Genomic DNA, 26,052 nt, shown 5'->3' on the forward strand with positions numbered 1-26,052 from the left:
ACTATTTAAATTTTTGCCCAATAATATAAAAGTAAAATAAATAGCAATTTACTATTTATTTTACTTTTAGTAGTACATATTTACCTATCTACTCATTGAAGTTACAAAATAAATTACTGTTCATGAGATAGGTAGGTACGGCCCGCTGTTGACAGACGGACAGCGGAGGCATAATAATATGGTCCCGTCGTTGGCAGTTGGCACCAAACAATGTATAATGGCACCTTTCGGGTAGTAGCTACGGAAAAAGAGATTAGCACTATGTTTTCCATTATGATTCATGACTGAACTTTTTAAAAAGTAGGTAATTTGTACGTATTTTCTATTCAAAATTTAAATAAAACAAAAACGACTAACTTTTGAACCAAAATGAGACCTAATTACATTATGAAAGTACCTAAATTTAAAATTTCATTTTAGTGCTCTATAGTTTAGTGGTCATCATACGGCATAATTTTTTATGCAGCATACCTATAAATAGATTTGGAAATATTGGTTTTTGATCAGGCACTCCTCAATTATACCGAATTTGGTCACTGTAGAGACAGACAGACATTTTCAAAATGTTCTCCAGTTAATTTATAACACCAAAAATTACCGAGATTTTTGATACTATGCTAGTCGTCTAACCGATGAATAACAAATACTTACTCCAACTATTATTAAATTTTGTCTCATAGGTAGGTACTCATTTAGTTACCTACCTGTTGTTGACTTTTTACCTTATGAAAAGTTTAAAACTTTAAAAACTCGCGCTCTATCCTTGCTCTACTTTTCGTTTTATCCGTCGATGTTTTATCCAAAATAAAAAATTATTTATGTTGATTTTTACAATAAAAAATTAGTAATGGGATTTATATTATATTATGTTCCATTTTACTACGATTTACTTAAGTTTAATATTTCTATAATTTGATAAAATGAAACGTCTGACTTCTGAGTTCGACTCGGACTTTTTCTTCCCGCCCGCGCGCCGCGTCGTTGATGTTGTGTTGTCAATCAAACAAAAATATTTTCTATGCGCTATTTTATTATTATGATAGAGTTTTATAACAACTATGAATTATATTTTAAACAATTATAATCGAAATTTACTAGTTATGAACCGGATTGTGTTGAAATTTTAAATGTTTTAAAATTGGTGGCAAAAGTGTTTCGTGAGAAATCGCAAGGTGGATTTTGTTTGATATTATTCTGAAGAAGGGTACATAAATCAGCCAAATGCTGCCTTCTATGCCAATATTATTTACTAGGGAGAGCCAAGATGCATTTGGGAACAAAATAGTACCGAGCACAAGTTATTTAAACCAAAATATTCAAACAAACACTATCATTCAATTGGAGGTGAGTCAGTGCATGTTATTTTATGTAACTTTCTTGGGACTTTAATCTAATAATTCGACAGTTTTATTATGTTTTTTAGTATTTGGATAGTATTACACGTATTAGAAGTACTATAAGTTTGATCGATTACTTGAAAACTTGTAAAATGAATAGCCTTCAATTAGGCGTAAATGCGTTGCAATGTCTGCCATCTTTCTTCGTTGATTATCGTGTTAATATAATTTTTGTTTCAGGCTCCTCAATCGACGATCGAAAATAAATCGCAGAACGAAAAACACAATGAGGCAACTAATAAAACGAACATTGATAAAAAAGAAGAGCTAACAGATTCTAAAAGTGATAAGAATTATAAAGAAACAGGTAAAAACAGATCAGTGAGATACCTCTCAAAAGTCTAACTTTTAATTTTAGTTGCATATAAATAAGACTGACATTCTAAACGAGGCTCGAGGTAGCCAAATCATCTTTAATTTAAGTGAATTTATGTAGTCTCATGTTAAATTCAATACAAGAATTAGCTATTATTTTAATTTATTCAGTAATGACCTATAAATGCAATGGATGTTGAGTTTATGTACTTTGTACCGCTAACTGTTATTCTAAATATAATTTGACACAGTTTATAATGCTTCTTATTTTCTGTAGATTCATTTTCAATAGAGCATTGAATTTAAAAGTAATTTCTATTGATATGGGCTATTTGAATAACACCAACAAATTGTTAATTATATTTGTAAGAGAAAATATTTAAACGCTAAGAAACTTCCTTGAAATTTCACTATTACATTGTGAATCTGTTCTCTGTGTGATTAAAAATATGTTAGCAGTTGAATGAGCCTCTATTTATGATGAGTAGAGTAACAGAGCTATTTAAATACAGTATAACTTGAAGAGATATTCAAACATATTAGTCTCCTTACTCTGAAATTATCCATAGGTACTTGCCAAATAATATGCAGTCTTAGAGCAATACCTTTTCTAATATAAAGTATTTGCCTGGACGAATCTGCATACCACATTTCTGTCGAGCTAAAGTTGCATCTTAAAATTACAGAAATGTTGCATCAATAATTTCTACAATCTCAATTGTTATGATTGGCCAAATTTATGGTATTTTTTGCTGTACAATTAGAAGTGATTGTGATTATCACACTGTAGCTGTAAATTTATTGATTGAGTCCCAGGTCTCTATGTATCATCATTTATCACCAGCCATTTAGAAGACAGTGTTGAGCATAGGTTCCTTTAAATCAACTCTCTGTATTCAGCCTATTACATCCAATCATAACGTACAGTACCAGACAGGAAATATTGCTTATCAAAGTTTAAAGATTTTGGCTCTATCTCTCATACCTTTGTGACATTTTGTCAGTCTCAACAACAGAGACAGTATGCTCTATGAAACTGTTATCTCTTTCTAAAGTTTGATGTGCAATCTTTCCTGACAGGAATCTGTATGTACATTTAAATATTTCTAAATTATTTCTTTTTCAGCATTAGTTAGAGCTTACTACACAAAGATACAGTCAAGATTTGCATCACACTTAACAGCACCAACTAATAACTTTGTACAATTCAGAGAGATTTTGAGAACTTTTGATCCATCAAAGGAAACACCGGTAGATTTGTATAAGAAAATTGAGCAACTATTCAGTGCCAAACATAGCGATATTGTGGAAGAATTCCTCTTATTTCTGAAGCCATGTCAAGCAGCATCCGTTGGTAGATTTATGGACCACTTTATGTTGTCACAGATGACAGTTTTTATAGAATTATTACAAGTAAGTTATTTTATGGAGGAGCATTTTCCACCTGGATGGTATTTTTATTATGCTAGTTTAATAGAATAAAATATAATTGCTTATTTGGCTAAATATTTTATTATGTTTTCGCACTGCGACTTTAAATAGTTACAACACTGTTTTGTGTATTTTTTAATATGAACCTAAGCACAGTTTGGTATTTCATGGTATTTCAACACAATTGTTTCATCAATAATCAAAATGCTTAATCATAAAGCGAATCTGGCTATCTTTCTATGCAATCCATGCATTTTTCCATGGGTCAGAGAAAAGTAGACACTTTTCTCTTGGCATGTGGTAGGTAGGACATTGATATGTTTTTGGATACTATATTACAGATTTTTTTTTATTATTTTTGATTATTTGAAAAGTGCTGGCAACAGTTCTTTATTAACATTACAATCTAGTCTATGAGTGAGGCTAATGTAATAATAAGTAGTATTATATTAATCTAAACTTATAATGTACTTATACCTAAGAATCGGGCCATTGACTTATCTTAGTTTATAGTTCAGAGTTTTTATTGGAAGACACTTTGTTCTTGTGTTCTTTGAATTGGACTAGTACTATACTTTCACTATGACTACACTAACTCAAAAGGTTTAGTTCGTTATTAGGTCTGTGTTGTCGAAGAGCTGGATAGCCTCAACATTAACATGTTGATGGAGCCTATGTTCGTAGGATTTACCATGTTCGCTAATAACTGTGTCCACGAAGCCCGTTTGTAAATCGCGATGAATAACTTCATTTCTGACGTACCAGGGTGCATTGATTTATTTTGAGTATTTCAGAGAACATACTTTATTTTGGAATTGCTAAATTATTTGTGTATTGCCTTTTCAGCCCCACAACTGGATACCGCAAGTCCACACTGGCATTAGGACTTGTAATCTTATTTATGTAACATCTTTCTTATACTTACAATCATGCAATAAATGAAATTTTTGTGTTGACATCGATATGATTCTACCTATGAGCCAGTACAATTTTTTGTACTTTATCTCTAGGTCTTCTTTTTTCTTCTAGACATGTGTTTTCCAGCATAGCTTACTATCCAGAGCCATTCAAAGATATTTTGCTGTATTAGCATGAGGTATTTTTTGTTGGTCAATATAAAAGGGGATAATATTTTGGTATTTTATTTGTATAATCAATAGGGGTAGACTAAGAATCGTTTTATTCGCCATTTTTTCGTCCAATTATGAAATTTATCTAAAACTATTTGTACTTTTCCACTGCCTCCTGGTATTATGATACCCACAGCTATGATAGCAGTATCATAGGCAAAAGTAGCGATGGTATTATGATGTGTGGAAGATCACACATGTACAGGTGATAAAGGACAGGTCCTAGTACGCTTCCTTGAGATATTCCAGCTTTGATCTCTTTGAATTTGGAGTAAGCTTCCTCTTGCCTCACTCTGAATACTCTTTCAGATACATATTATTATGATTCTAGTATGTTTGCAAAAGTTTGTGAACAAGACATTCATGCCAGACTTAATCAAATGCTTGTGCTACATCGAGAAATATGGTTGAACAGACTTTCTTTTCTTCTAGTGTTCTTTCAATTTAGAGCCTCAATAGCTCAACCGGTATAGTAGTGGACTGAAAACCGAAAGGTCGACGGTTCAAACCCCGCCTGTTGCACTATTGTCGTACCTACTCCTAGCACAAGCCTGACGCTTAATTGGAGAGGAAAGGGGAATATTAGTCATTTAACATGGCTAATTTACTTGTTACTCTGTGTACTTGATCGATTGTCGAGTGCTTATTACATATTGTAGAGAGATGTGACAGAAAAATAAATAATAAATGCATCCACTGTTTATTCTGCTGACGATAAGTGTAAACTAGGAGCAGCTTAACAAAATAACAATTATTTTTCAGTCAACGTTGAGTCGCAAACCAACAGTACTAAGGAAAATAATTCGCGCAATAACCACTGGCATCAACAGTGGAAACAGCTCAGACATGAAGGCGAGGGTTCTACCGCATCTCAGGTCAAACGCGCGCCTCGTACAAATGTTCAAGACCTTATTTCCTGATGAGCGACCACCAGACAGGTAAATAATCAATTTAATATTATATTTACTAATATTATAAATGCTAAAAAGTCTGGCTTTCTCTCTATCTGTCTGTTAACCTTTCAAAACTCAGCTTGCTGAGCCAATCTTGACGAAATTTTGCACAGCTTATTTATAGGATACTTTCCTATAAATAATAATTTAAAAAAACGACCCAGGAACATTAGAGTTCACATTGGATTTTAAAATAATCTAAATCCAAGCAGACAAGTCGCGGGCATATTCTAGTCTAGAAATAAATGTTACGCGATTAGTTAGCATCATTTAGGTGGTATAATTCAGCAAATTTTATAAAAGTTGCACCACAAATAACTGTAATTGGGTATTTTCCTACTTTTGAATTTGATAAATATTATTACTTTATTATAAACTAGGAATAAAATAATGACGTACGCTGAAAAAAATATTAAAATCCAACAAAGATTTACAAAGTTACAAGCATTTTAATTTTGGAGTGGGGGGGGTCTTCTATCTTTTTCTCGCAAAACGAAAATTTGTATGAAACCGCACGAAGCTACTATGGTACGGTGTGACGTCAAAATGCTATATCGCTATCTCTGTCTAATCAGAAATATACGTTTATAACTTTTTTGTTATTTGATCGATTTAATTAGTTTTTTTCAGTTTACGTCATTGTTTTTATCCTAGAGTATATTACAGTAATAAAAAAATTGGAGTCAAATACCCAATTATTGTAACTGCCGAGTTTCCTACTGGCTCTTCTCAGTGAAACCTGTTTTCGCAACACGTGCGGTTGTTGTCTGAATATTTTTAGAACTCAAGCTCTCAACTCAAGTGATGTGATGGAGAGCTGGTCTAATGATCAACTTTCATAAAGAAACATCTGTTTTTAACTAAAAGTAGCTGTAGGTAAAATTGTACTTGTTTGCAGTGTATATGAGACAGGCTCAGATGTGCTTGAAGATAGTTTTCTGGAATGTGATAAGGGTTTCGATGTGTGGGAATTCGAAGATAAAGACGATGCGAAGAAGGCAGATGCTAAAGTTCTAGACTCAGAGGTAAGTAAAATGAGAGTGAGTTGTGATCCCTAAGTTACACTAAATTGATAGACTTAAAGTAGAGCTATTCTTTACCCAAGAAACATCTTAACATTTTACTTTAGGATTTATTTGAAACAAAACTAGCAGGGTTTTTGTTCTCAACTTTAAAATAAGATAACAATGATATGTAATTTTCTTTTCAGTATTTACATGGTAGAGTGTTTCTCCAACACGGCAGACTCTTACGCACGGCTTGTGTCACATATCCATATAGTAAGGAGCCCTATAGATCTCATGCGAGAAGACTTGCTCCAAATCATTGCCTACCCCCCCCTGAATCAGACTCGGAACGCGCGTCGCCCAAAAGAAACAACAAAAGTACGTCTAAAATACCACAGAAGAGAACCAGAAAACAACTCAAATCACCCACAAAAAATGTCAAAGACGTAAACGATAACAATAAAAAAGAATGTATTACAATTCCATTAAGTAATGCTAAAGTTAAAACAAAGTATCAGAAAAGCAAGCAAAACAAAAAAGATGAAGTAAATCATAAGAAGAAAGAAAGTATAAACAAAAATGCATGTGCTAAAAAAGATTGTCAACTGAAAGTTAAGCAAAACAAAGTCGATATTAATGAATTAAAACTCAAACAAATTACAAAAGTTGAAAATAGAAACTGGACAAGGGATGAAGATAAAACTATGTTAGAAGTTTTAAAAGGGGAACCAGGTTCTGAACAAGTTCTTATTAGGACACGAGAGTTGTTGCCCCACCGAACACCAACAGAAATCAAAGAGAGATTTCGCCTTGTTATGAATCTATTACAACAAATGGCAGTCAATGAAATTACTTAGTTATAGGTGAAATGAATCTAACGCAGTTACACAAAGTGATGTTTATAATTTTATATAAATTAAAGACATATTTTTATGTATTCGTATTTTCCACTCTGATCCCAACAAAATTATTTTACACTGTTTAATTTTCGATATGATTAGCTTCAAATCTATTTTATACCTATCACAATTTGTATTATTTATTAGTATAGAGTCGTAATTACCAAATTTAGTTTTTCTAACTTGGTAAAATTTAAAATCAAATAATTTTGAGTTTCTTAAAAATCGCAATCTTTTTTCTTGAATAATTCTTCTAATTCTGGTGCTTCTTCAATCAAGCGTCTTAAAGAGTGTGCTCTATCGTAAGCAAAGGAACTATCACCTCTTTGAAGGTCTGTAGGAAATAGAGAACCGTCCACAACTTTAAATTGCGTTTCAGCTTCTTGGATGAATATTTTGGAGCCTAGAAATACTTTTCCTACCTCTTCATCCGAAAAACAAGTACACATAAATTCGAATTCTTGGTCAGAGTATTGCGTACTCATATCCCTTGTCTTTGATTCTACTTTCACAGGTTTAGGCGGTGGAGATGACCTTCTTTGTGCATTCTTTACTAATTTTTTAAGGTTATCAATTGTACAAGTTTTATAATGAGGCAAATCTGGCTCATCGAATGGCGACATATTTCGCATATAAACTGGTAAGTGTTCTTCTAAATGTTTTTTAGCCTTTTTAGCACATTTGCACCGCTTGGGGATTATGTACTTTAGGTAACTATCCCATTTAGGTTCGCGTTGATGTTCTAATTCTTCGTCTCTCGATTTTATTTCTTGACTGTAATCCCTTGAAGTCGTCAGTTCTGCTTCAGTTGTTTCTTGTGAAGGTGAAATTGGACACACATTTTTTGGTGCAGTTTCACTAGAGCTAGTTAGCTCAAAAAAAGATTGTGAATTTACGTTTCCAGCTATTGCAAGTTCATTTTGTAAAATTTGCATCAAAGAGCTCTCTAATTTAAGTTGAAGTAGCTGATCAGATGATGTACATTTGACGGGAATGTCATATTTGTAGTCATGCTCATCGATGAGATCAACGTCATCTCCGCGATAACCATCAAGGAATTGTTTTACTTTTTCAGTAAAAGTTTCAATATTATCGCAAGCTGCATATATATAGCGTTTGTTGACGACTATAACTGGGAATTGTGACGCACTAGAAGTACAATGCTTCGGACACAGATCTTGGTCTAATTGTGGCTTATATCCTTTATCGCAAAAAAGGAAAAATGGATGTGGCTTGGGTACAGGAGTATGAAAAGTTGGTTCTTCAGGCACGAAGATGCTTTTAGCACTTGGATTTTCCATAGCTTCGCAGAGTTGTAAAAGCATTAGTTTTTCCATATTTATAAAAAAATCTGCGTGTTCCGGCAATGTATTCAAACAATATTTTACAAATACTTGAAATTTTTTTACCACATAGCATACCTTTTTTTGCCACATCTTTTTGAAATCTTGTCTTTTTACTTCTTTTTCCTTTGCGAGTCGAATTTCAAAATCTTGCATTTGAATCTGTTCCGACAGAATTTTAACAGTTTTTTTATGTTCATGTTTGGACTTTTCCATGTGCTTTTCACACTCCTCTCGTTCTTTTAAAGCTACATATACTTGGCACGCTAAATTCTGACATTCTAAAATACCTCGCAGCTTTTCTATAGCAATAATCTTCTCAACATTGATATCGTGAAGTTTATTGCCTAACTCTGTTCGAGCATTTTCGACTGTCGTAATAAAATGTTCTTTTTGTCTAGTTTTTTCTTTTAGAAGTCTAATAGCGTACCTGTCGTATAGCATAGTCGCTTGTTGTTTGAGACGTTCCGCAAACTGTCCAGACATTTCGATAAAAGCTTCCTCTTTCACGCGCTCTATCTCTTTTATCGCAGCATCAAAAAGCAAACTTTCTATTTTGTTTATGGATCTGGCGTACAATGTGCTGAATTCGTGGAAAGCTTGTTGAATCTTGGCTGTATTTTCTTTAGCTTGCTCTCTCGAAGTGTCATCCCATTGCGTACTGCAAGTGGTCTCTATAGTTTCCTTCCATTTCAAGTCACTTTCCAGAAGAAGTCTGCATTTTTCTTCTTCCATTTCTTTGTGATGATCTCGTACGAGCTTATCTCCAAAGCTATCAATGCCATTAAACCCTAGTTTTTTTAGATATTGTTTTTCTATGGGTTTCATCACAGCCCTTCCCTTTAGCAAGTCTTCTGGCGGTACGAACCAGTCACTACCTCCTCCCTTCATAGGCGGTTCGAGGCCAGCAAGTACCTTCAGTTTCGGAGTCATGGATTTAAAGTAAACGTGCGCGAGAGGTGGTGTCATCCTCTCTTTGATAACGGTCTGAGTTGGTACTTGATCGGTTTCAAGGTAATGATTTCTAAGATAATAATTTTCACTTAGTTTGGACATAGCCAAAGCTGTTTATTTATTTTCTATAAAAATGTTACTCTTTCAAGCGCTTTGAAGTTTAGATTTGAAGTTGTTTTTATGTCAAAACTGTCAAAATTCCAAATGTTCAAACGCGACAGACAGGTATACCTACATATTCATTTAAAAAGGTTTTATAAAAACACTTGGTATGGGTTCGCTGCAGTCTGTCTGTGTGAGTAGATATATATGCGTTATGCGTAGCAAGGGAAATGTGTAAAGCGCCGTATTCACCATCCATCTTGCTGTACGTCCCGCCAAGGCCATGCACGATGCAAAAAGACCGTGAATAGGCTTGCTGTACGTCGATAATTATTATTAATTGTTTGCTGGATGTGCACGATGAATTTAGCGTCCAGTACCGCGGCCTTGAGCGGACGTACAGCCATAGATAACACACTATATACCAGGTACAGCCGGGATGGATGGTGAATAGACGCTTAATGCATCCAGCGAGCGCCCCCACCACCGCCCGCGTCGTGCAGATGGACAGTGAATAGCGCGGACGTACAGCAGAGTCGTCCTGCGTCGTGCATGCTTGATGGTGAATAGACATCTAGCACCGCGGCCTTGAGCTAACGTACAGCCGGGATGGATGGTGAATACGGCGCTTAAGGATAACCCACAAATTACCGTCTAGGCTTTTCTTGATTTATGTATCATAATCTTTGAAATTCATCGAAATCCGTCCAATCTTTTTATACCGCCCAACCCGTTTTCTGCAAGTTTCACTTGTAAAAAACTCAAGGGTATTGTAATCACTACCCAGCTATTATAACCTACAAGTGTGTTTGTTTGTTGGTTTGTCCTTCAATCACGTCACAACGGAGCAACGGATCGACATGAGTTCCCACGGGATTTTTAAAACCTAAATCCACGCGTACGAAGTCGTGGGCATCAGCTATTATTATCATAAACTTAAAAACTAAGATAAAAGTTACCTGCTGCGAGTATTTCCATAGTGCAAGTGACTTACCAGAGCGTCTGTAAGAATTATTGTCAATGGAGTGGACACTTGGCGACAGTTACAGGAGAGCGGGCACGAGATGCGTGGACGCTACGCAACGCTTCGGCGCATGACGAACATTAATAACAGAGACACGTAGTAGTACTTCCAAATTCTTTGGAGACGCCACGTTCCCACTTGTCATCTGTCGGCCCGGATTTTAACCGGATGTTCCAGTGGCAGAGTATTTTGGTACCACTGGAACATCCGATTTAAATCGGGGCACGACAAATAGGAACGGGGAGTGGAGAACAGTAAGTATGAATAGAATCTGCTTTGCAAGTCCAACTTCGGGATCTTTACTCATGTAGCTCTGGGCTGTTCTAATAATTTAGGCATAATATATTTATTCTCTTTGGGTGTGCTTTGGGTGCTCTGCGTTTGAGTTTAGCATTCTACTTGTTTATTACTAAAAAAACCATAAACAGCAGCTCGATTACGGGAAAACTGCATCAATCGCAATCGTGATTTATTTAATTAATGGTTTTCTTGTTGCAACAATACATTGTAGCCAATAGTGAGCGAGCATCAACCAGAAGTGATTGCGATCATGACATTGTAGCTGTCGTTCTACCGCAATCGAGCACCAGGGTAGACTACAAGCAGCTGGTGGCAATTTTATTAGTTTCTCGATGATTTTTTCCCCCCACGAAAATGTATCATCATCATCATCAAGATCAACCTATCGCCGGCCCACTACTAAGCACAGGTCTCCTCTGAGAATGAGAAGGGTTTAGGCAGGGCTCAGTGGGAATTGGTAGACTTGACACACCTTTGAGAACAACGGAGAACTCCCAGGCATGCATGTTTCCTTACGACGTTTTCCTTCACGATTACAGCAAGTGATAACATAACCCCGAGAGATGCGTGCCCAGGATCGAACCCCTGTCCTCCCAAATAGAAGGTCGACGTCTTAACCACTAGGCTATACGGTAGTAGTATCGTAATCAATTTAATTGGCTAAACTTTTTGAGTTTATAATCTTCTACATTAATTCCTATGATGAATCCAATGAATGAGCCTGTGTGCGTCCACTGCTGGACTTCTAGACTGGCCTTCCCAAGAGCGTGCCACAAAAAGGTCATCAGTTCTTTCTCATCCACCCACTTCGCGCTACCTTCTTAAGGTCGTCAGTCCAGTGGGTTCTGGAGTGGAGACCGCGTACCAGCAAGCAGTGTGGGACGACCTCCCACCAACTGGGCTGATGAATTCTGTTTGATATTACGTGCTGCTCATCTTCATTATTAATACCGATAATCGGCCCACCGACTTTTTTCATAAATTTTTGACTATTTTGTAGGATGTGTGCGGTTCAATATTGCAATCAGTTTCATTTTTTACCGATAAAAAATCGGTCACTGATTGCCGGACGGGGCGAAGCGCCTTAACAAAAATTACTAGGTACCCGTACGTGCCAGAAAATAATGTACATCGGCCTTTAGAATGACATTTCGGCTTTGTAGAGCGTTGTCTCTGTCACTCTTACCTATTTATGACTTTTTGTCGGTCTCAACGACAGAATGAATGCTCTTCAATTCCGCTATCTCCTAAAGATCGATTTACATTATTTTCTGCCGCGTACTGTATATATTTTGTAAGTTCTAAGTGAAGTTAGCAGGATCTGTTCAGGATATCTTTTTAGCATTTTGACTGGGTAATGTGGCTAATTCCGTTGTATACAATCTCTAAACTAAACTAAAATGGCACGTCTAAATCTATTTCTATCCTTTTCATAATGTTGATTGCGGAAAAGGATAGCACTAGATTGAGACCTGTTAATTTAGTTTAGAAATTGTGTACAAGAGAATCGGCCCCATTGAATAGTAATAAAATAAAACACCATAATTGGACTATAAAAATCTTTTATTCAATAAAAATCACTGCGATATTGTGTAATGTCGGCACAGGCCGACGTCGCCTACCACACGATCTGACATTACAGGTAACAATTACATTATCATAGGACCATACACAGCCCGGCTGAGCGGGTACTTCCAATCAATACAACTAAACATAAGCGAATCAAAATGATTGAATTATAAAATAAATACATTTACATAGTCATTCGGAGTTGCGACGCCAGTCAGACTGGTCTATTCTATTGTCTATGAAATATTTCGAAACGGTTGCCCGTGCTTGAAACACTTGTTCCAAAACACCCATAATGCGTTCGTAGGGGCGGGGCACGTAGTACGTAAAATACGTACACTAAAGTTCATTTAATTCATTAATTTCACTTCACAAATTAACATTTGTGAAATGCAAATTAACACTTGTAAAAGGAATTTAGACCACATTTATCTACCATTTCCAACAGTTTACTGTATGATAAATTTACCTCAAACAAACGCTTTGCTTACTACTTGACAGTCCAGTAGATGGAGACCCCACTTAAGACGTAAAGAATTTTCAATCGTTCATTAAAATTGCGTTTACATTCAGGGCAAAAATGGGCTACCGGTTCGACAATTTAACTTCAAACGCAAAAGTTACTAGACACTATTTAATTTTTTTTTGTTTCATGTCACGAAGACCATTTGGCTATGTTTGTGTGAGTGCACACATCATTGTTATAGTATGTGTGGCCACTCAGTCTCGACCACGACGCGGTTTACGTTGCGCACACAAATGCGGTGCCAATAACTGTATACTCATTAATACAACCCACAGCAAAGATGAACGGTCATCGCGAAATGGAACAACTAAGGATCTGAACTCACTTAAGATAACATCATCGCGTGCCGAAGCAGCAGATTTTGAAATTGGGATATTTTCGAGATCAGACTGGGATTCAACCCTATATGGGGTCCCATCCGCCACATTCGTGAGACCAGGCAGTGGTCGAAACCGTAGCGTCGATCAACAAACCAAAAAGTTCTTGTTCAAATAGAGGACTATTCGCTGCCACAGAATGTCGCGTCTGCCCGCCGGCTGATTTGCCAAACTTTAAAATTTTGCCCAACATGAAACATTCGCCGTATCCCGAGTAGTGTGGCCAGTCGATATGCCGAACGCTGAACTATCGTAAAATTTGCCAACTCGAATCATTTGCTGAATCCCGATAGTGAAGCTGTCTACCATTAATTACTTTATATTTTTCTATGGGTCTGATAGTACAATGCACAGTGAATCGCCTAGGACAAGCTAGGTGGACAAAAGTCAATTCAAAGAATCATTTAATTAATGGTAATATAAAATGGGCAGGTTAAACGAAAGATTTACGGTTAAAATTAAACATAATAAATGAACAATGGATACGCGACGTACTTTGCGTACGGGCCCCGAAACGTACTCCTAAAATATATTTAAATTCTTATGCAATAACGTCAGTTCTACGACTGCAGAGCGTGCGTTCACAGATTGCTGCCGGGGGGGTGGGGCGCACCCGGCACTTAACTGTACAGGTCGTCGTCGCCCCCCTCCTCCTGGAAGGTGGGTTGGTCCCCACCCGACGTGCCCGTTCCGCCTGACGCCGCCCCTGAAGCCGGGAATCTGTAATGATAATTATTTAAAAAAAACTGGTAATTGATTAAGTCCGCTGGATTTTTCCAAAATCCTGTGGGAATTAGTTGTTTTTTGGGAATAAAAATATCCTGTTTCCAATCCTCCAGGAAGTCCCATACGGTCTCCCTTCATTCCGGAATTAGGCTGCCCCAATAGGAATCGATTGTATGCAGTACATACATAATTTGCCCACTGTCATTTCCGCTTGATAATCTTTTGGGCAACGTCGGTTATTTTGGGTCTCCTGTGGATTTTCTCATACGGAGAATATGTGGAAATTTTATCAAAACGTAATTGTAAGGTAATATGCGCTCAACGATGATAATAGGAAGAGTGGCCGGTAGGACCATGGTGTGGTCCTACCATTGTAACTTGGAACTTGTATATGCTCCATGGTGAAAAGTTATTTGGGCTGTTCAGGCATCATAGTGAGTGACTGAAAATACCTGTGGGGACATCTAGTTTGCTCGTTGTAAGTTACTTCTAAGTTAAGTTAGACTCGCAACGTGATAGCTGTATAATAATCCTTTCGTATAAGATCAAGGGTAGTTTTTTTAAATAGACTAAGCGCTAGGCTGCAATCCGACCTGCTGACAAGTAAAGACGCAGCCTAAGATCGCTTGCCTAGAAGATGCCTATTCACTCTTGACCTGAAGGGACCCATATTAAAATTGGAGGGGAAAACTGATGCTGGAAGTGATCCATATCCTAGTGGTTGCAATTAGAAATGAGGAAGCAAATGGTAGTCACCTGAAGTTGGTGCCGAAGCCGCGGCTCTGCTGCAGCGTCTGCGCGAACATCTCGTACTTGCGGATGTCGTTGTCAGACACTGAGCGCCGCGCGAACTTCATCGCCTCCTCGAAGTGTGCGCGGCTGATCTCCGGCACCGGGTCCTCCTCGTCCATCTGAACCAAAACCAGTATATGACTTCTAACTTTTTACACAACCTGATATAGATTGACTATAATATGTCCGCCACTTTGGATTTGAAAATGGATGTTATTTTCGTAATCAGCACCTCCATAAGAAACCTCGAAAATGATACCTATGATACAATACATACCTAATACTGGATTTTAAAATTTAATTTCAGGGACAATAGAACTCCAACTTGCATGCGCGCTGGTAGATCTCCGTCAGATCCGCATCGCTGAAGCCCTGCTTTTTTTTAAACTGCCTTAACAGCTCTAGGTTCTAGCTCTTTTGAGATTGCTGAAGCCTTGCGTCGCCTAGTGGAATCAACTCACGTCCATAACAGCGGCGGCCTGCTGTTGCTGGCGGGCCCTCTCGCGGTGTATCTCCGCCTCGATGGCTTGCCGGATGGCCAGCTTGCACGCGCGCTGGCAGATCTCCGTCAGATCCGCACCGCTGAAGCCTTGCGTCACCTGGTAGAAATCAAATATTAGTATGTCATATTTACAAGAATTATTTAAAAAGCGAAAAGCAACATGACAATATTATGCATGTCAAGTTGAATGTGAATTGAAAGCCTCACCTTAGCGATGTAAGTGAGATCCACATCCTTAGCGATGGGCGACTTGCGCAGGTTGGCGCGCAAGATGGCCTCGCGCGACTTCTCGTCGGGCAGCGGAATGTAGATGAGCTGGTCCAGGCGACCCGGTCGCAGGATCGCCGGGTCGATGATGTCAGGACGATTTGTCGCGCCTGACAAACAAAAAACTCACAACTAACAAATAATTAAAAAAAAAAAAAACGTAACTGCTCTTTCAACCCGCATAAAACCCGCCAATTTGGTTTGTTTTTTGGAATACTATGTACCCAATAACACTTTTCTGCTCCACGACACGACGACACGACAGTTTTTACTGTTCATGACTCAAAAATGTGTCTTATTTGCAATCATACACTACATACAATCATACAATGTCTGGCGCAGTCGGTAGAACACGTATATGAGAGCAAGTAGTGATTATTAGCGATTTCAAACCAAATGGGGGATCCATTTATCTACTACTTGACTTCACTTACCAATGATAAACACGTTCTTCTTAGCGCCCATGCCGTCCATCTCAGTCAGGATCTGGTTGATAACTCGGTCGGCCGCACCACCCGCGTCCGACACGGAGCCTCCGCGGGACTTCGCGATAGAGTCTAACTCGTCGAAGAATAGCACGCAGGGGGACGCTGATCGGGCCTACAGAAAATAATTTCGAGATTGGGTCTCAATAAACTTAAATTCAATGTCTTACTCTAAAAATTAAAACTAAAAAAATATACATATTACTGTCTTAAACTTAGTTATTATGTTCTATTTAAATTTTTAAATAGAATATTTTTAAATATGGAAATGAAATGAAAATACTGAACTGCCCTGCAAAATTATATGAACCAATATTCATACCTTGTCAAAGATGTCTCGCACGTTGGCTTCAGATTCACCAAACCACATGGTGAGCAGTTCGGGACCCTTCACAGAAATAAAATTCGCCTGGCACTCGTTGGCGATGGCTTTGGCCAAGAGTGTTTTACCTGTTGAAGTATAAAATAACAATTTATAGCTAATATCCTTCCAATTTCCTAATCAAGGGATTTTATAGTCTCATGATCTCAAAGACGAGCGAAAGTCCTGTTGCGATTACCAACGCGAAAACGTCTCATACGCGATTGGTGAAGGCCCAATTAATGCATACATTTCCATGATGGACGCATGCACACACGGGTGCGTGTTGTTGTGAAACTTGATAAACATGTCGGAATACTCTGCAATACACTGGTCACTACTCACCACAGCCAGGAGGGCCGTAGAAGAGCACCCCGCGCGAGGGTTGCATGCCGAACTTGAGGAACTTGTCGGGATGCTCCACGGGGTACTGCACCAGCTCCTGCAGCTCGCGCTTCACGTTCTGCAGACCGCCGATGTCCGTCCATGACACATTGGGGACTTCCACGACTGTCTCGCGGAGGGCCGACGGTGAGGATTTAGTCATCGCGTACTAGATTAAACAAAAGTTGATTGTAAGTCCTTTAAAAGGTATACACTATTTGAAATAATATAACAGAAGAAATACATCATGTCATATTACCATGAGATGTATTTTTTGTCATTTTTTTAATTGAGAGGCTTGCAATTGATAAAATCATATTGTATTGTATGAAACGGATACATACTACGATTAATTAGGCGATTTTTAACTGCCGATATTTCGACTCAATTGCCGTCGTATGTGCCCGTATTATACAATACAATATGTCGTTAAACCACGCTTTAAATCATTTTGATATCATGTTTAAAAAAGCAATGATGAGGTCTAGATTAGAGCGCGCTTGCCTAGAAGGTGTTTGAAGGTATTTAGGTTATACGTGGCACGAAACACAGACGCCGGAAAGGCACTCCACACCTTAGCGGTTTGCTATAAATCGGTTCGCTCATCTCTACATAGTATAAAATAAAGTCGCTTCCCGCGTCTGTATGTATGTATGAACGCGTAGATCTTTTAAACTACATTATTTTATTTTATTGCGGTTTTCACCAATAGATAGAATGATTCAAGTCTTAGGTTTATAGGTATAGTTTAAGTCTCAAAAAACCGGCCAAGTGCGAGTCAGGCTCGCGCAATGAGGGTTCCGTACTACAGTCGTATTTTTTCGCACGATAATTCAAAAACTATGATGCATAAAAATAAATAAAAATCTGTTTTAGAATGAACAGGTGAAGACCTTTCATATGATACTCCACTTGATATAGTCACACACTTCGAAAGTTGAAAATACTAATTATTAGTTCATGACCACAATTTAATTTTTTTTGTGTGTTCTAACCCTAAATTCACGGTTTTCAGATTTTTCCCCAAATGTCAGCTATAAGATCTACCTACCTGCCAAATTTCATGACACTAGGTCAACGGGAAGTACCCTGTAGGTTTCTTGACAGACAGACAGACAGACAGACAGACAACAAAGTGATCCTATAAGGGTTCCGTTTTTCCTTTTGAGGTACGGAACCCTAAAAATTAGAGATCCCTAGGAAAATTGAAAACTCACTGACACCACATTAGTATCTACACTGCACCCATGCGAAGCCGGGGCGGGTCGCTAGTAATGCTATAAAGAAGAATAAATGTAAAATGGAACTTACGCGGAAGTTGTCCATGGAGACGGCGAGTGAGTTGAGGACCTCTGCGTCTATTTGGTCGTCTTCCAAGTCGATAAGGTCCATTTTCTCGCGGATTTGTTGAAGAGCAGCCTCCGAGCACAAGGACGCAAGATCTGCGCCCACGTGGCCGTGAGACTCTGCTGCAATCTGAGGACAACATTGATTTTAAACTTTTCATTATTATCTAAATATATCATCTAAACATCATTTCATGTTTTCATTATTTAGCACCTATTTAGTAACTTTAGCTACAAAAAATCTAAATATATCTGAAAAAGGTTACTGACTGACTGACTGAACGCACAGCTCAGACGACTGGACGGATTGGGTTGAAATAGCCATGCAGATAGCTATTATGACGTAGACATCCGCTAAGAAAGGATTTTTGAAATTTCCATCCCCTAAGGGTAACTCCTTAGGGGATGGAAATTTCAAAAATCCTTTTCAAAAATAGGGATTTGAAATTTGTGTAGTCCACGCGGACGAAATCGCGGGCAGCTAGTGAAGTGCTATATGCTTACTTTATATTATATCAATCACGTTTAACAAAACATTTGTGAATATACACAATGAGTAATCAGAAAATATATAATAAATAATTAAAGAACGAATGAAAACCACAAGTAAAGAGTCCACAGTTGAACATTCCTCAACAATTTATTTTGGACCTTGAGAAGTTTATAAATCACTACCCATATCATAGATGCGAAAGTGTATTTGTTGGTTTGTCCTTCGATCAACTGCAACGGAGCAACTAAACGACGTGATTTTTTGCATGGGTGGGTATAGTTAAAGACCTGGAGAATGACATAGGCTACTTTTTGTCCCGGAAAATCAAAGAATTCCCACGGGATTTTTAAAAACCTAAATCCACGCGGATCGAAGTCGCGGGTAAATAAATAACAACCAACAAAGTCCTGATTGGCCTGCAACGTATTGGCGGTTCTTCTGGTGCTGCGAATGTTCATGGGCGGTGGTAATCACTTAAGATCTGGTGACCCGCATGCTCGTTATTTTAGTTAAAAATAAATAAAAATAAGGTTCATCAAGATTGACAATTCATTAAATAGAAATAAAACATACCTGTTCCAAATCAACATCGTCTCCGAGCTTCATGTTCTTGGTATGGATACGCAGGATCTCCAGACGTCCGGTCGCGTCGGGAATGCCGATGTCTATCTCACGGTCGAATCGACCGAAGCGACGTAAAGCCGAGTCGATCGAGTTCGGCCGGTTGGTGGCCGCCATCACTATCACGTGGGAAGACTTCTTCATACCTGTAAACAAAAAGTCCTTTTAAAAATACAGACTAAAAAGTAAGCTTTCTTGTAAGTCTGCAATCTTTCAATCTTGCAATAGCATTCCCAACTATGGGCAAACACAACAGACTGCAGGCAAGCCAAAGAGGCTTTCCCTAACATAGACAAACGGCAAACTAACAAACTACTCCGCTTGGACAGAGGTAAACTTAGGAAGGTGGTGGGACTCGGGACGGGAACAGGGCATATCCCACTAAACAAACACCTTTTCGTTATAGGTGTCACCGACAGTCTGTGCAGGGCCTGCATGGAGGTTGATAAAACACCGACTCACGTGCACCTAGAGTGCACGGGCGTAGCAGAGCAACGCGAACGCCATTTGGGTTCCCCGACCTTGTTCCATGAAGCCCTCGGCAACCTGAGCGGTCTACTCGGCTTCTGGAGCTTGGATGGCTGGAGTGAAAACTTCGGCGGGTAGGGGCAATGCACGCACAACAGACGGAAACGTTTAAGTGCGGAAACCAGCCCAGAGCGAAGAAGAAGAAATATGCAATCTTGTCTGTCCTTCTGAGTGTTTTTGTAAAGTGTGAAGCAAGAAGTTCAAGAATTGAATGAAGCGAGCTTACGAAGCCGAAGGCTCCTCCGCTCGACCTCGGAAAATGGTGACCTCTGTAGCGCAACGAAGATCGAGTAGGTAAAGTAGAATGAAGGGACGACGGAGCTAGTGTCAGGGCGATTTAAAAACTCGTCAATCTGTCTGGTCACTAAACTATGCTCAGTATTTTATCACACCTATCACTATTAGAGTTTCAATTGAATAAAATAAGCCTACCTAGCTATGCGTTTTCTGGGGTTTCGTAGACACCCTCTTTTCAATTTATTGCACACCATAAAGCGATGAAGAGATAAATTAAAAAAAACTTAACATACATATTGGTAGTTTTGTTTGGTGTATACAATTCTTATTTCTTCTTACCATCCATAAGTGTGAGCAACTGCGACACGATACGACGCTCGACCTCCCCGTGGGTCTTCTCACGTTTGGGAGCTATGGCGTCCAACTCGTCGATGAAGATGATCGCGGGCGAGTTCTTGTCGGCCTCCTCGAAGGCCTTGCGCAAGTTGGACTCCGACTCGCCGGCCAACTTCGACATGATCTCCGGACCGTTGATCAGGAAGAAGAATGCACCTGTACAAGGGTAACACTGGTTCATGAAACTTTATGTGGAAAAATTTAAGACAGGATTTTTTACAACAAGAATTTGTTCCTGTGGTTCCTCATTCTTATAAAACCAAAGACAGGGTATGAATATGTGCAATTTAGGCATTTAATTTAAAATTAGACAGGGAATCATAGATGGCAGCTGTGTATTGTTAACAGTAAAAATTTAAACGGCCCTCCATAGTTGCTGCTAAACTAGACTATAAAAAGAAGCAGATAACTTCCTGCTCCATTCAGGCAGATGTTGTATCCAATGAAGTAATAAATGATTGCTTGTAGCTTTTAATTTCTATACCTAATAGAATAGAATAGAATGTTTTTTATTCATATAAACTTTTTACAAGTACTTATGAATAGTCAGGTAGTTTTAATTTACCACTGGTTCGGAATGCAGTTCCTACCGAGAAGAACCAGCAAGAAACTCGGCGGTTGTAATGTAAGGTAATGGTTGAAAACCTCTCTAGGGTGATTCAATTCCGTGTAACGCCATCTAGTAAGCAATGTTAGAATTTTTGTATCCATACCTGTCTCATTAGCCACAGCGCGTGCAATGAGTGTCTTCCCTGTTCCCGGCGGCCCGTACATGAGGATACCGCGCGGAGGCTTTACTCCGATGGCCTTGAAGAGTGAAGGATGACGCAACGGTAGCTCCACCATCTCCTTAATCTGAGCGAGCTGCTTGCGACAGCCACCGATGTCGTCGTAGCCCACCGCGTTAAGGGCCTCCTCCTCTTCCTGTATACAACAAAATGTTCAGTAAGCGAACAATAATATAGTAGTCTCACTGGCACTAACCTCGCGTTTAATGGGGAGACTGGAGAAAACCAGTTAGTGAATACAACAATGAGATACAACTAAGTCAAAAAAAAAAGTAATAGCTCAGAAATATTTTGCCAAGTACTTAGTTCTAAAAATCGTTGTTAAGTGTTAATCACTGTTTAATGAAACTAGTGCCAATAAAACATCACACAAATTCATTGACGAAAGTAGTCTCACTGGCACTAACCTCGCGTTTAATGGGGTCCCCTTCGCAATGTATAACAGTGTCGGGCGCCACGATGCAGTAGGGCGCGGGGTCTGTTTCCACCACCTTGAACTCCACGGCACGCATACCGCCTCGAACCATAAACGTGTCGTCACGGTGAATGGGCCGGTACGCCTCCATGAAGTATGGCTTCAAGTATACTTCAAATAGGTTTCTGTTTAACACGAAAATAATGTTTCGTTTACAGGATTCCTACACTGACTTTTTCTAATATTAAAAAAAATAGTTAATTATTATCATGCCCAAATAATTCTTTTACACACATGACCTCACACATATTGGTAAGCAACAGTGTTTTCTTAGTGAAATACTAATGTAATCAACTTCAAGCCATGTGACGTCGCACTCGGAATTCATCATGACGTCATCAGCTTCCTGCGTTTAGAATATTTTGTAGATCAGATAAATCTTTAAAATCTTAATATATAAAAGGAAAAGGTGACTGACACTGATCTACCAACGCACAGCTCAAACTACTGGACGGATCGGGCTGAAATTTGGCATGCAGTATTATGTAGTAGGCATTCGCTAAGAAGAGATTTTTGAAAATTCAACCCCTAAGAGGGTGAAATAGGGGTTTGAAATTTATCGAGTCCACACGTACGAAGTCGCGAGCATAAGCTAGTGAATTATAAAACTCATCATATAAATTTATAAACTGAATAAACATTTTTCGATTGTTTATGGCTAATACTATCTTGTTTACACATTTTGGATTTTTCTCGAAAAATCTGTTAAAATACCGTATTATAGGACACTAAGTAACTTACCCAGTCAAACCTTCAACGGAATCATCGATAGGCAAGATGTGAACTCTCTTTCCGTACTTGACAGACGGGCAAGGCGCGATGGACACCACGTCGGACAGCCGCACGCGCAGGTTGTTCCTCACCACGCGGTTCATGCGGATCTTCTCGTCAGGACAGTTGTCATCTGAGAGGACGATGCAGACGGTCTCTTTGCGGCGCTTGCCTTTCAGAAGGACCGTGTCGCCGCGGAATAATTGTAGCTGCTCCATTTTGGCCTGTATGACAAAACTGTTCTATATTCATCCATACATATAAAAGAATAAATTAACTTACATATCAACATCCTGCTGAATCAAACCTACATCCACGCGGACGAAGTCGCGGGCATCAGCTAGTATAGTAATATTTAATCGTATTTTGAGAAATGATCTTATAATATGCATGGAAGAGAAATAAATCATATCATTATTTTGTTAACAACATTGTCTCAAATAGAACAATGTTTTGCAAGTAAAAAGGCCGTTATCCGAAATTCGCAGAAAGTGGGTCAGTTGAAACTGCAAATAACATAATCACAATGTTATGTACATTGGACGGCGTTTACGAACCATAACAACGAGGTATTAAGTACTTAAGCAATTTAAGCACATCCTTATGAGATTTTACTTTATGATATTAAGTAAACAATAATTATTATAATCTCCTCTTATTTTGTATACAAAAAGCGCCCAACTGCCTTGACGTAATTGCGATAGCACAGTTCACGATAATTAGCGAACTTGTAACAAAACTTTGTCGAGGCTTCGACGTTCGAAGTCACTGGCAAGCGTCAAATGTTGTAACGTATCTAATGTAACGTGCAATGTTGGACGCTAGGGCGTTTGTGCACTATATATTCGGTTCGTATCCGCGATTTTTCCAAGTGGCCGTCATAAAAATACGACCCATACCCATAACATCAATTCAGGATCAAACCGAAAGTTCCCTCACTCTAGTTCACTCTGGCGATAGTGAATGCTTAGCTTAGCTAGTTGAGTGGATTTTTTTTTGTTTGGTAAGAGTGAGTGCAAATTATGGCTAATTCTGTTTTACACAATCACTAAACTAAAATGGCAAGTTTTAATTTTGTTACATGCTTGCAGAAAAGGATAGCACTAGATTTATACTGTCAATTCAGTTTGGTATGTACAACAGAAGTTAGCCACAATTTGCACCAAGTCAAGCATCAAGCCTCTCTAGCAGCTACAGCATCTATCAAACAAGTTAAAGATTCTCTTCAGCAGCTATCACAGGTGACAGGTCGAGATGGCAATCAGGGAGGTAATGCCCTGGACACCTAACCTGGTGCGGGCGAGCACGGGTGTACAGGGCACCTCCCTCCCCTTCCTTCACCTCATACCAAGATTGGCTCCTCGGACTATACCTAAGCATCCCAACGGAAACTTAAGCTGCTGAGGCGATAGAAGGCAATGGGCAGCCAGCAGCAACATAAGTATAATCCTTTGTAAGTAGTGGTACTCAACTATCTATTGTGTAGTAAGTTTAAAGGTTTCATTAGTTTTTGATCACTACATGCAAAAACCACTAACTGTTTGCTACAAACTACAAAGACAAGGGAGCTGTTTTCATAACCCATACTAATTTAATAAATGCAAAAGTGTGTTGTCAATTTTCTCGAATAAACAGTAGTCTAATATCCATCTGTGCGATGAAAAATCTTTACCAAATGGGGCCATGAAAAGAAATCAGAAATAAATAGAGACATTTTCGCCTTTTACTAGCTGATGCCCGCAACTTTTATCCACATGGATTTAGGTTTTTAAAGATCCTGTGGAAACTTTGATTTTCTGGTGTAAAAAATAGCCATACAAAAAATCACAGCAATCCATTGCACCATTGTGACATGATTAAAGAACAAATAAACAGTTTCACATTTATAATATGGCTAGTGAATTATTAGTATGAGGAGCATCTCTTTCACCACAGCACAATGCATTACACATTGATGCATCACTTATTACTGTGAGACATTTTCATACAAAATCAAAGGTTGCAGCACAGAATTGCTGTGAATAGTGCTTCAACAACACTTTGAAGTTAGAATGTGAATTATTCTAACTTAGTGGTGCAAGTTTAACAAAAAATACCATACTCCTTCCGGGTTAGCCAGCTGCACAACATCGAGACCACTTACCATATCACCAGGTGAGATCAAAAGTCAAGGGCTAATAAAAATGAATAAAAAGCTTTGAAGTATAATTTGTTAGCAAAAATGGCATGGCAAAAATTATGGTTTTTATGGCCAATTAGAGTCGTTAACGTATAATAATTACAAGTGTCAATAGTTTTCCCATGCACGGTAGGTAGGTAACGGAAAAAAGACAAAGAGCAGTCACTAACCTGCGACAATGCGACCACCGAATTGTCATCGCTCACGGCCTCCTCGACGATCAGACGGTTAGGCCTGTCCTTGCGACGCAAGATCGCGGTGGAAAGATCATCAGGGCTACACAAAATACATCAGATTACACAAATACGCCCGGTATCGGAACTACACAATTAAGGGTTATATTTCGAAAAAATACGAGTCACTTTCTTTTCTATCGCTTTTCTAGAATAAAACGACTCAATTATATCGTAATTAATTGTTATTTTCCCAAAAATCATCTAACATTTTAATGTTGGGACATGATGACAAGCCAATTTTCGAATATTGGTCTCCATTATATTGCAGCATTTCGTAACAAATACACGTTAAACACTTCTATTGTATTAACATTTTACGTATTTAAACTCTCACCTTTTATTATCTGCCATTTTAATCACTAAATATAGTTAAAAATTCTTAAATATAATAAATTATTTGTAATGCCGAATATGCAATCACTCTTTTCTACTCATGAGCCCGCTGTGCGTGACGTTGCCGTATTTCATTTGTTCTGTCGATTACGACAGTGTTGCCAACATTTGGATTTATCTATGGCCGTATAATTTTCGATACATTCGGTTTTTATTTTGTATAATTGCATTATTTGGTACAATTTTTATCTTTTACCTTGTTTGAGCTTTTTCCGTAAAATATGGATTAGTTTCATGGTTTAGTTTCATGCTCGTGGCAAACAACAAAATATAACAAGCACTGGCAAGCATGTAGACGAATTTTTGCGTATGCTTGCCAAAGCTTGGGAGCGCTTGTCGTTGGATCCGATTGGCTGCAAGCCAAACTATAGTTTGGCCGAACACTGTATAAAAAGTACTCTGTGGAGTTTGTCGATGCTTGCTGTATGCTGGTTGCTACAAGCATGAAGTGGCACCATTAGCTTTTAGGAAAGTAGGGGAATACCCTCAGAACAAGTACCTACCTGGGAATACCAGACAAATACCATAACCATAATAAAATAATAAAAAATATCTGAGGGAGTCGCCCATGAATATAGGTACGTACCTAATCGTCCAAGACCTATAGTAAGTGATAAAGACTCACTACTCACAGTATAATCTATAAATCGTGTGAGGTCGATACAAAGAATTTAAGTACTACTACGTGATGATCTTTGTCAGTCTAGCACATACTACGCTCCTTGGAGTAAAATGTAGGTACTCA

At 38.4% G+C, this 26,052-nt stretch overlaps 4 protein-coding genes across 4 annotated transcripts in view; 1 reads left to right on the forward strand and 3 right to left on the reverse strand.

The window, feature by feature from the left end:
- LOC138403748 (meckelin-like) overlaps nucleotides 1-26,052 on the reverse strand; it is a 208,030-nt gene that overhangs the window by 164,914 nt on the left and 17,064 nt on the right. The window lies entirely within an intron of this gene.
- On the forward strand, nucleotides 969-7,170 carry LOC117992029 (uncharacterized). The gene is made up of 6 exons (XM_034979679.2): nucleotides 969-1,344; nucleotides 1,578-1,704; nucleotides 2,839-3,125; nucleotides 5,036-5,211; nucleotides 6,125-6,251; nucleotides 6,437-7,170. The coding sequence occupies exons 1-6, from the start codon at nucleotides 1,222-1,224 to the stop codon at nucleotides 7,088-7,090; spliced, it is 1,494 nt and encodes a 497-aa protein (XP_034835570.1). The 5' UTR covers nucleotides 969-1,221; the 3' UTR covers nucleotides 7,091-7,170.
- LOC117992028 (uncharacterized) lies at nucleotides 7,236-9,556 on the reverse strand. Its single transcript, XM_034979678.2, has one exon. It carries the CDS (start codon nucleotides 9,529-9,531, stop codon nucleotides 7,351-7,353), a length of 2,181 nt encoding a protein of 726 aa, XP_034835569.1. The 5' UTR covers nucleotides 9,532-9,556; the 3' UTR covers nucleotides 7,236-7,350.
- TER94 (Transitional endoplasmic reticulum ATPase TER94) lies at nucleotides 12,401-25,412 on the reverse strand. The gene is made up of 15 exons (XM_034979676.2): nucleotides 25,249-25,412; nucleotides 24,849-24,954; nucleotides 22,470-22,723; nucleotides 21,661-21,853; nucleotides 21,179-21,389; nucleotides 20,409-20,621; nucleotides 19,257-19,450; nucleotides 18,156-18,320; nucleotides 16,806-17,013; nucleotides 16,422-16,549; nucleotides 16,049-16,214; nucleotides 15,555-15,724; nucleotides 15,307-15,444; nucleotides 14,810-14,964; nucleotides 12,401-14,047 (listed from the first exon to the last, which is right to left on the reverse strand). Exons 1-15 carry the CDS (start codon nucleotides 25,263-25,265, stop codon nucleotides 13,948-13,950), a joined length of 2,418 nt encoding a protein of 805 aa, XP_034835567.1. The 5' UTR covers nucleotides 25,266-25,412; the 3' UTR covers nucleotides 12,401-13,947.

Source organism: Maniola hyperantus, chromosome 20 (assembly GCF_902806685.2).
Source record: "Maniola hyperantus chromosome 20, iAphHyp1.2, whole genome shotgun sequence".
Lineage (NCBI taxonomy): Eukaryota > Metazoa > Arthropoda > Insecta > Lepidoptera > Nymphalidae > Maniola > Maniola hyperantus.

What these genes read in the sequence shown, in the direction of transcription:
- LOC117992029 (XM_034979679.2), top strand. Translation starts at nt 1,222, where the DNA reads ATGCTGCCTTCTATGCCAATATTATTTACTAGGGAGAGCCAAGATGCA. An exon ending in TTTTTATAGAATTATTACAA is followed by an intron (nt 3,126 to 5,035) that starts GTAAGTTATTTT and finishes ATTATTTTTCAG; the next exon opens with TCAACGTTGAGTCGCAAACC. An exon ending in CTAAAGTTCTAGACTCAGAG is followed by an intron (nt 6,252 to 6,436) that starts GTAAGTAAAATG and finishes TTTTCTTTTCAG; the next exon opens with TATTTACATGGTAGAGTGTT.
- TER94 (XM_034979676.2), bottom strand. An exon ending in CGGTGGTCGCATTGTCGCAG is followed by an intron (nt 22,724 to 24,848) that starts GTTAGTGACTGC and finishes TTTGTCATACAG; the next exon opens with GCCAAAATGGAGCAGCTACA. An exon ending in GAAGAACGTGTTTATCATTG is followed by an intron (nt 15,725 to 16,048) that starts GTAAGTGAAGTC and finishes TTTGTTTGTCAG; the next exon opens with GCGCGACAAATCGTCCTGAC.
- LOC117992028 (XM_034979678.2), bottom strand. Translation starts at nt 9,531, where the DNA reads ATGTCCAAACTAAGTGAAAATTATTATCTTAGAAATCATTACCTTGAA.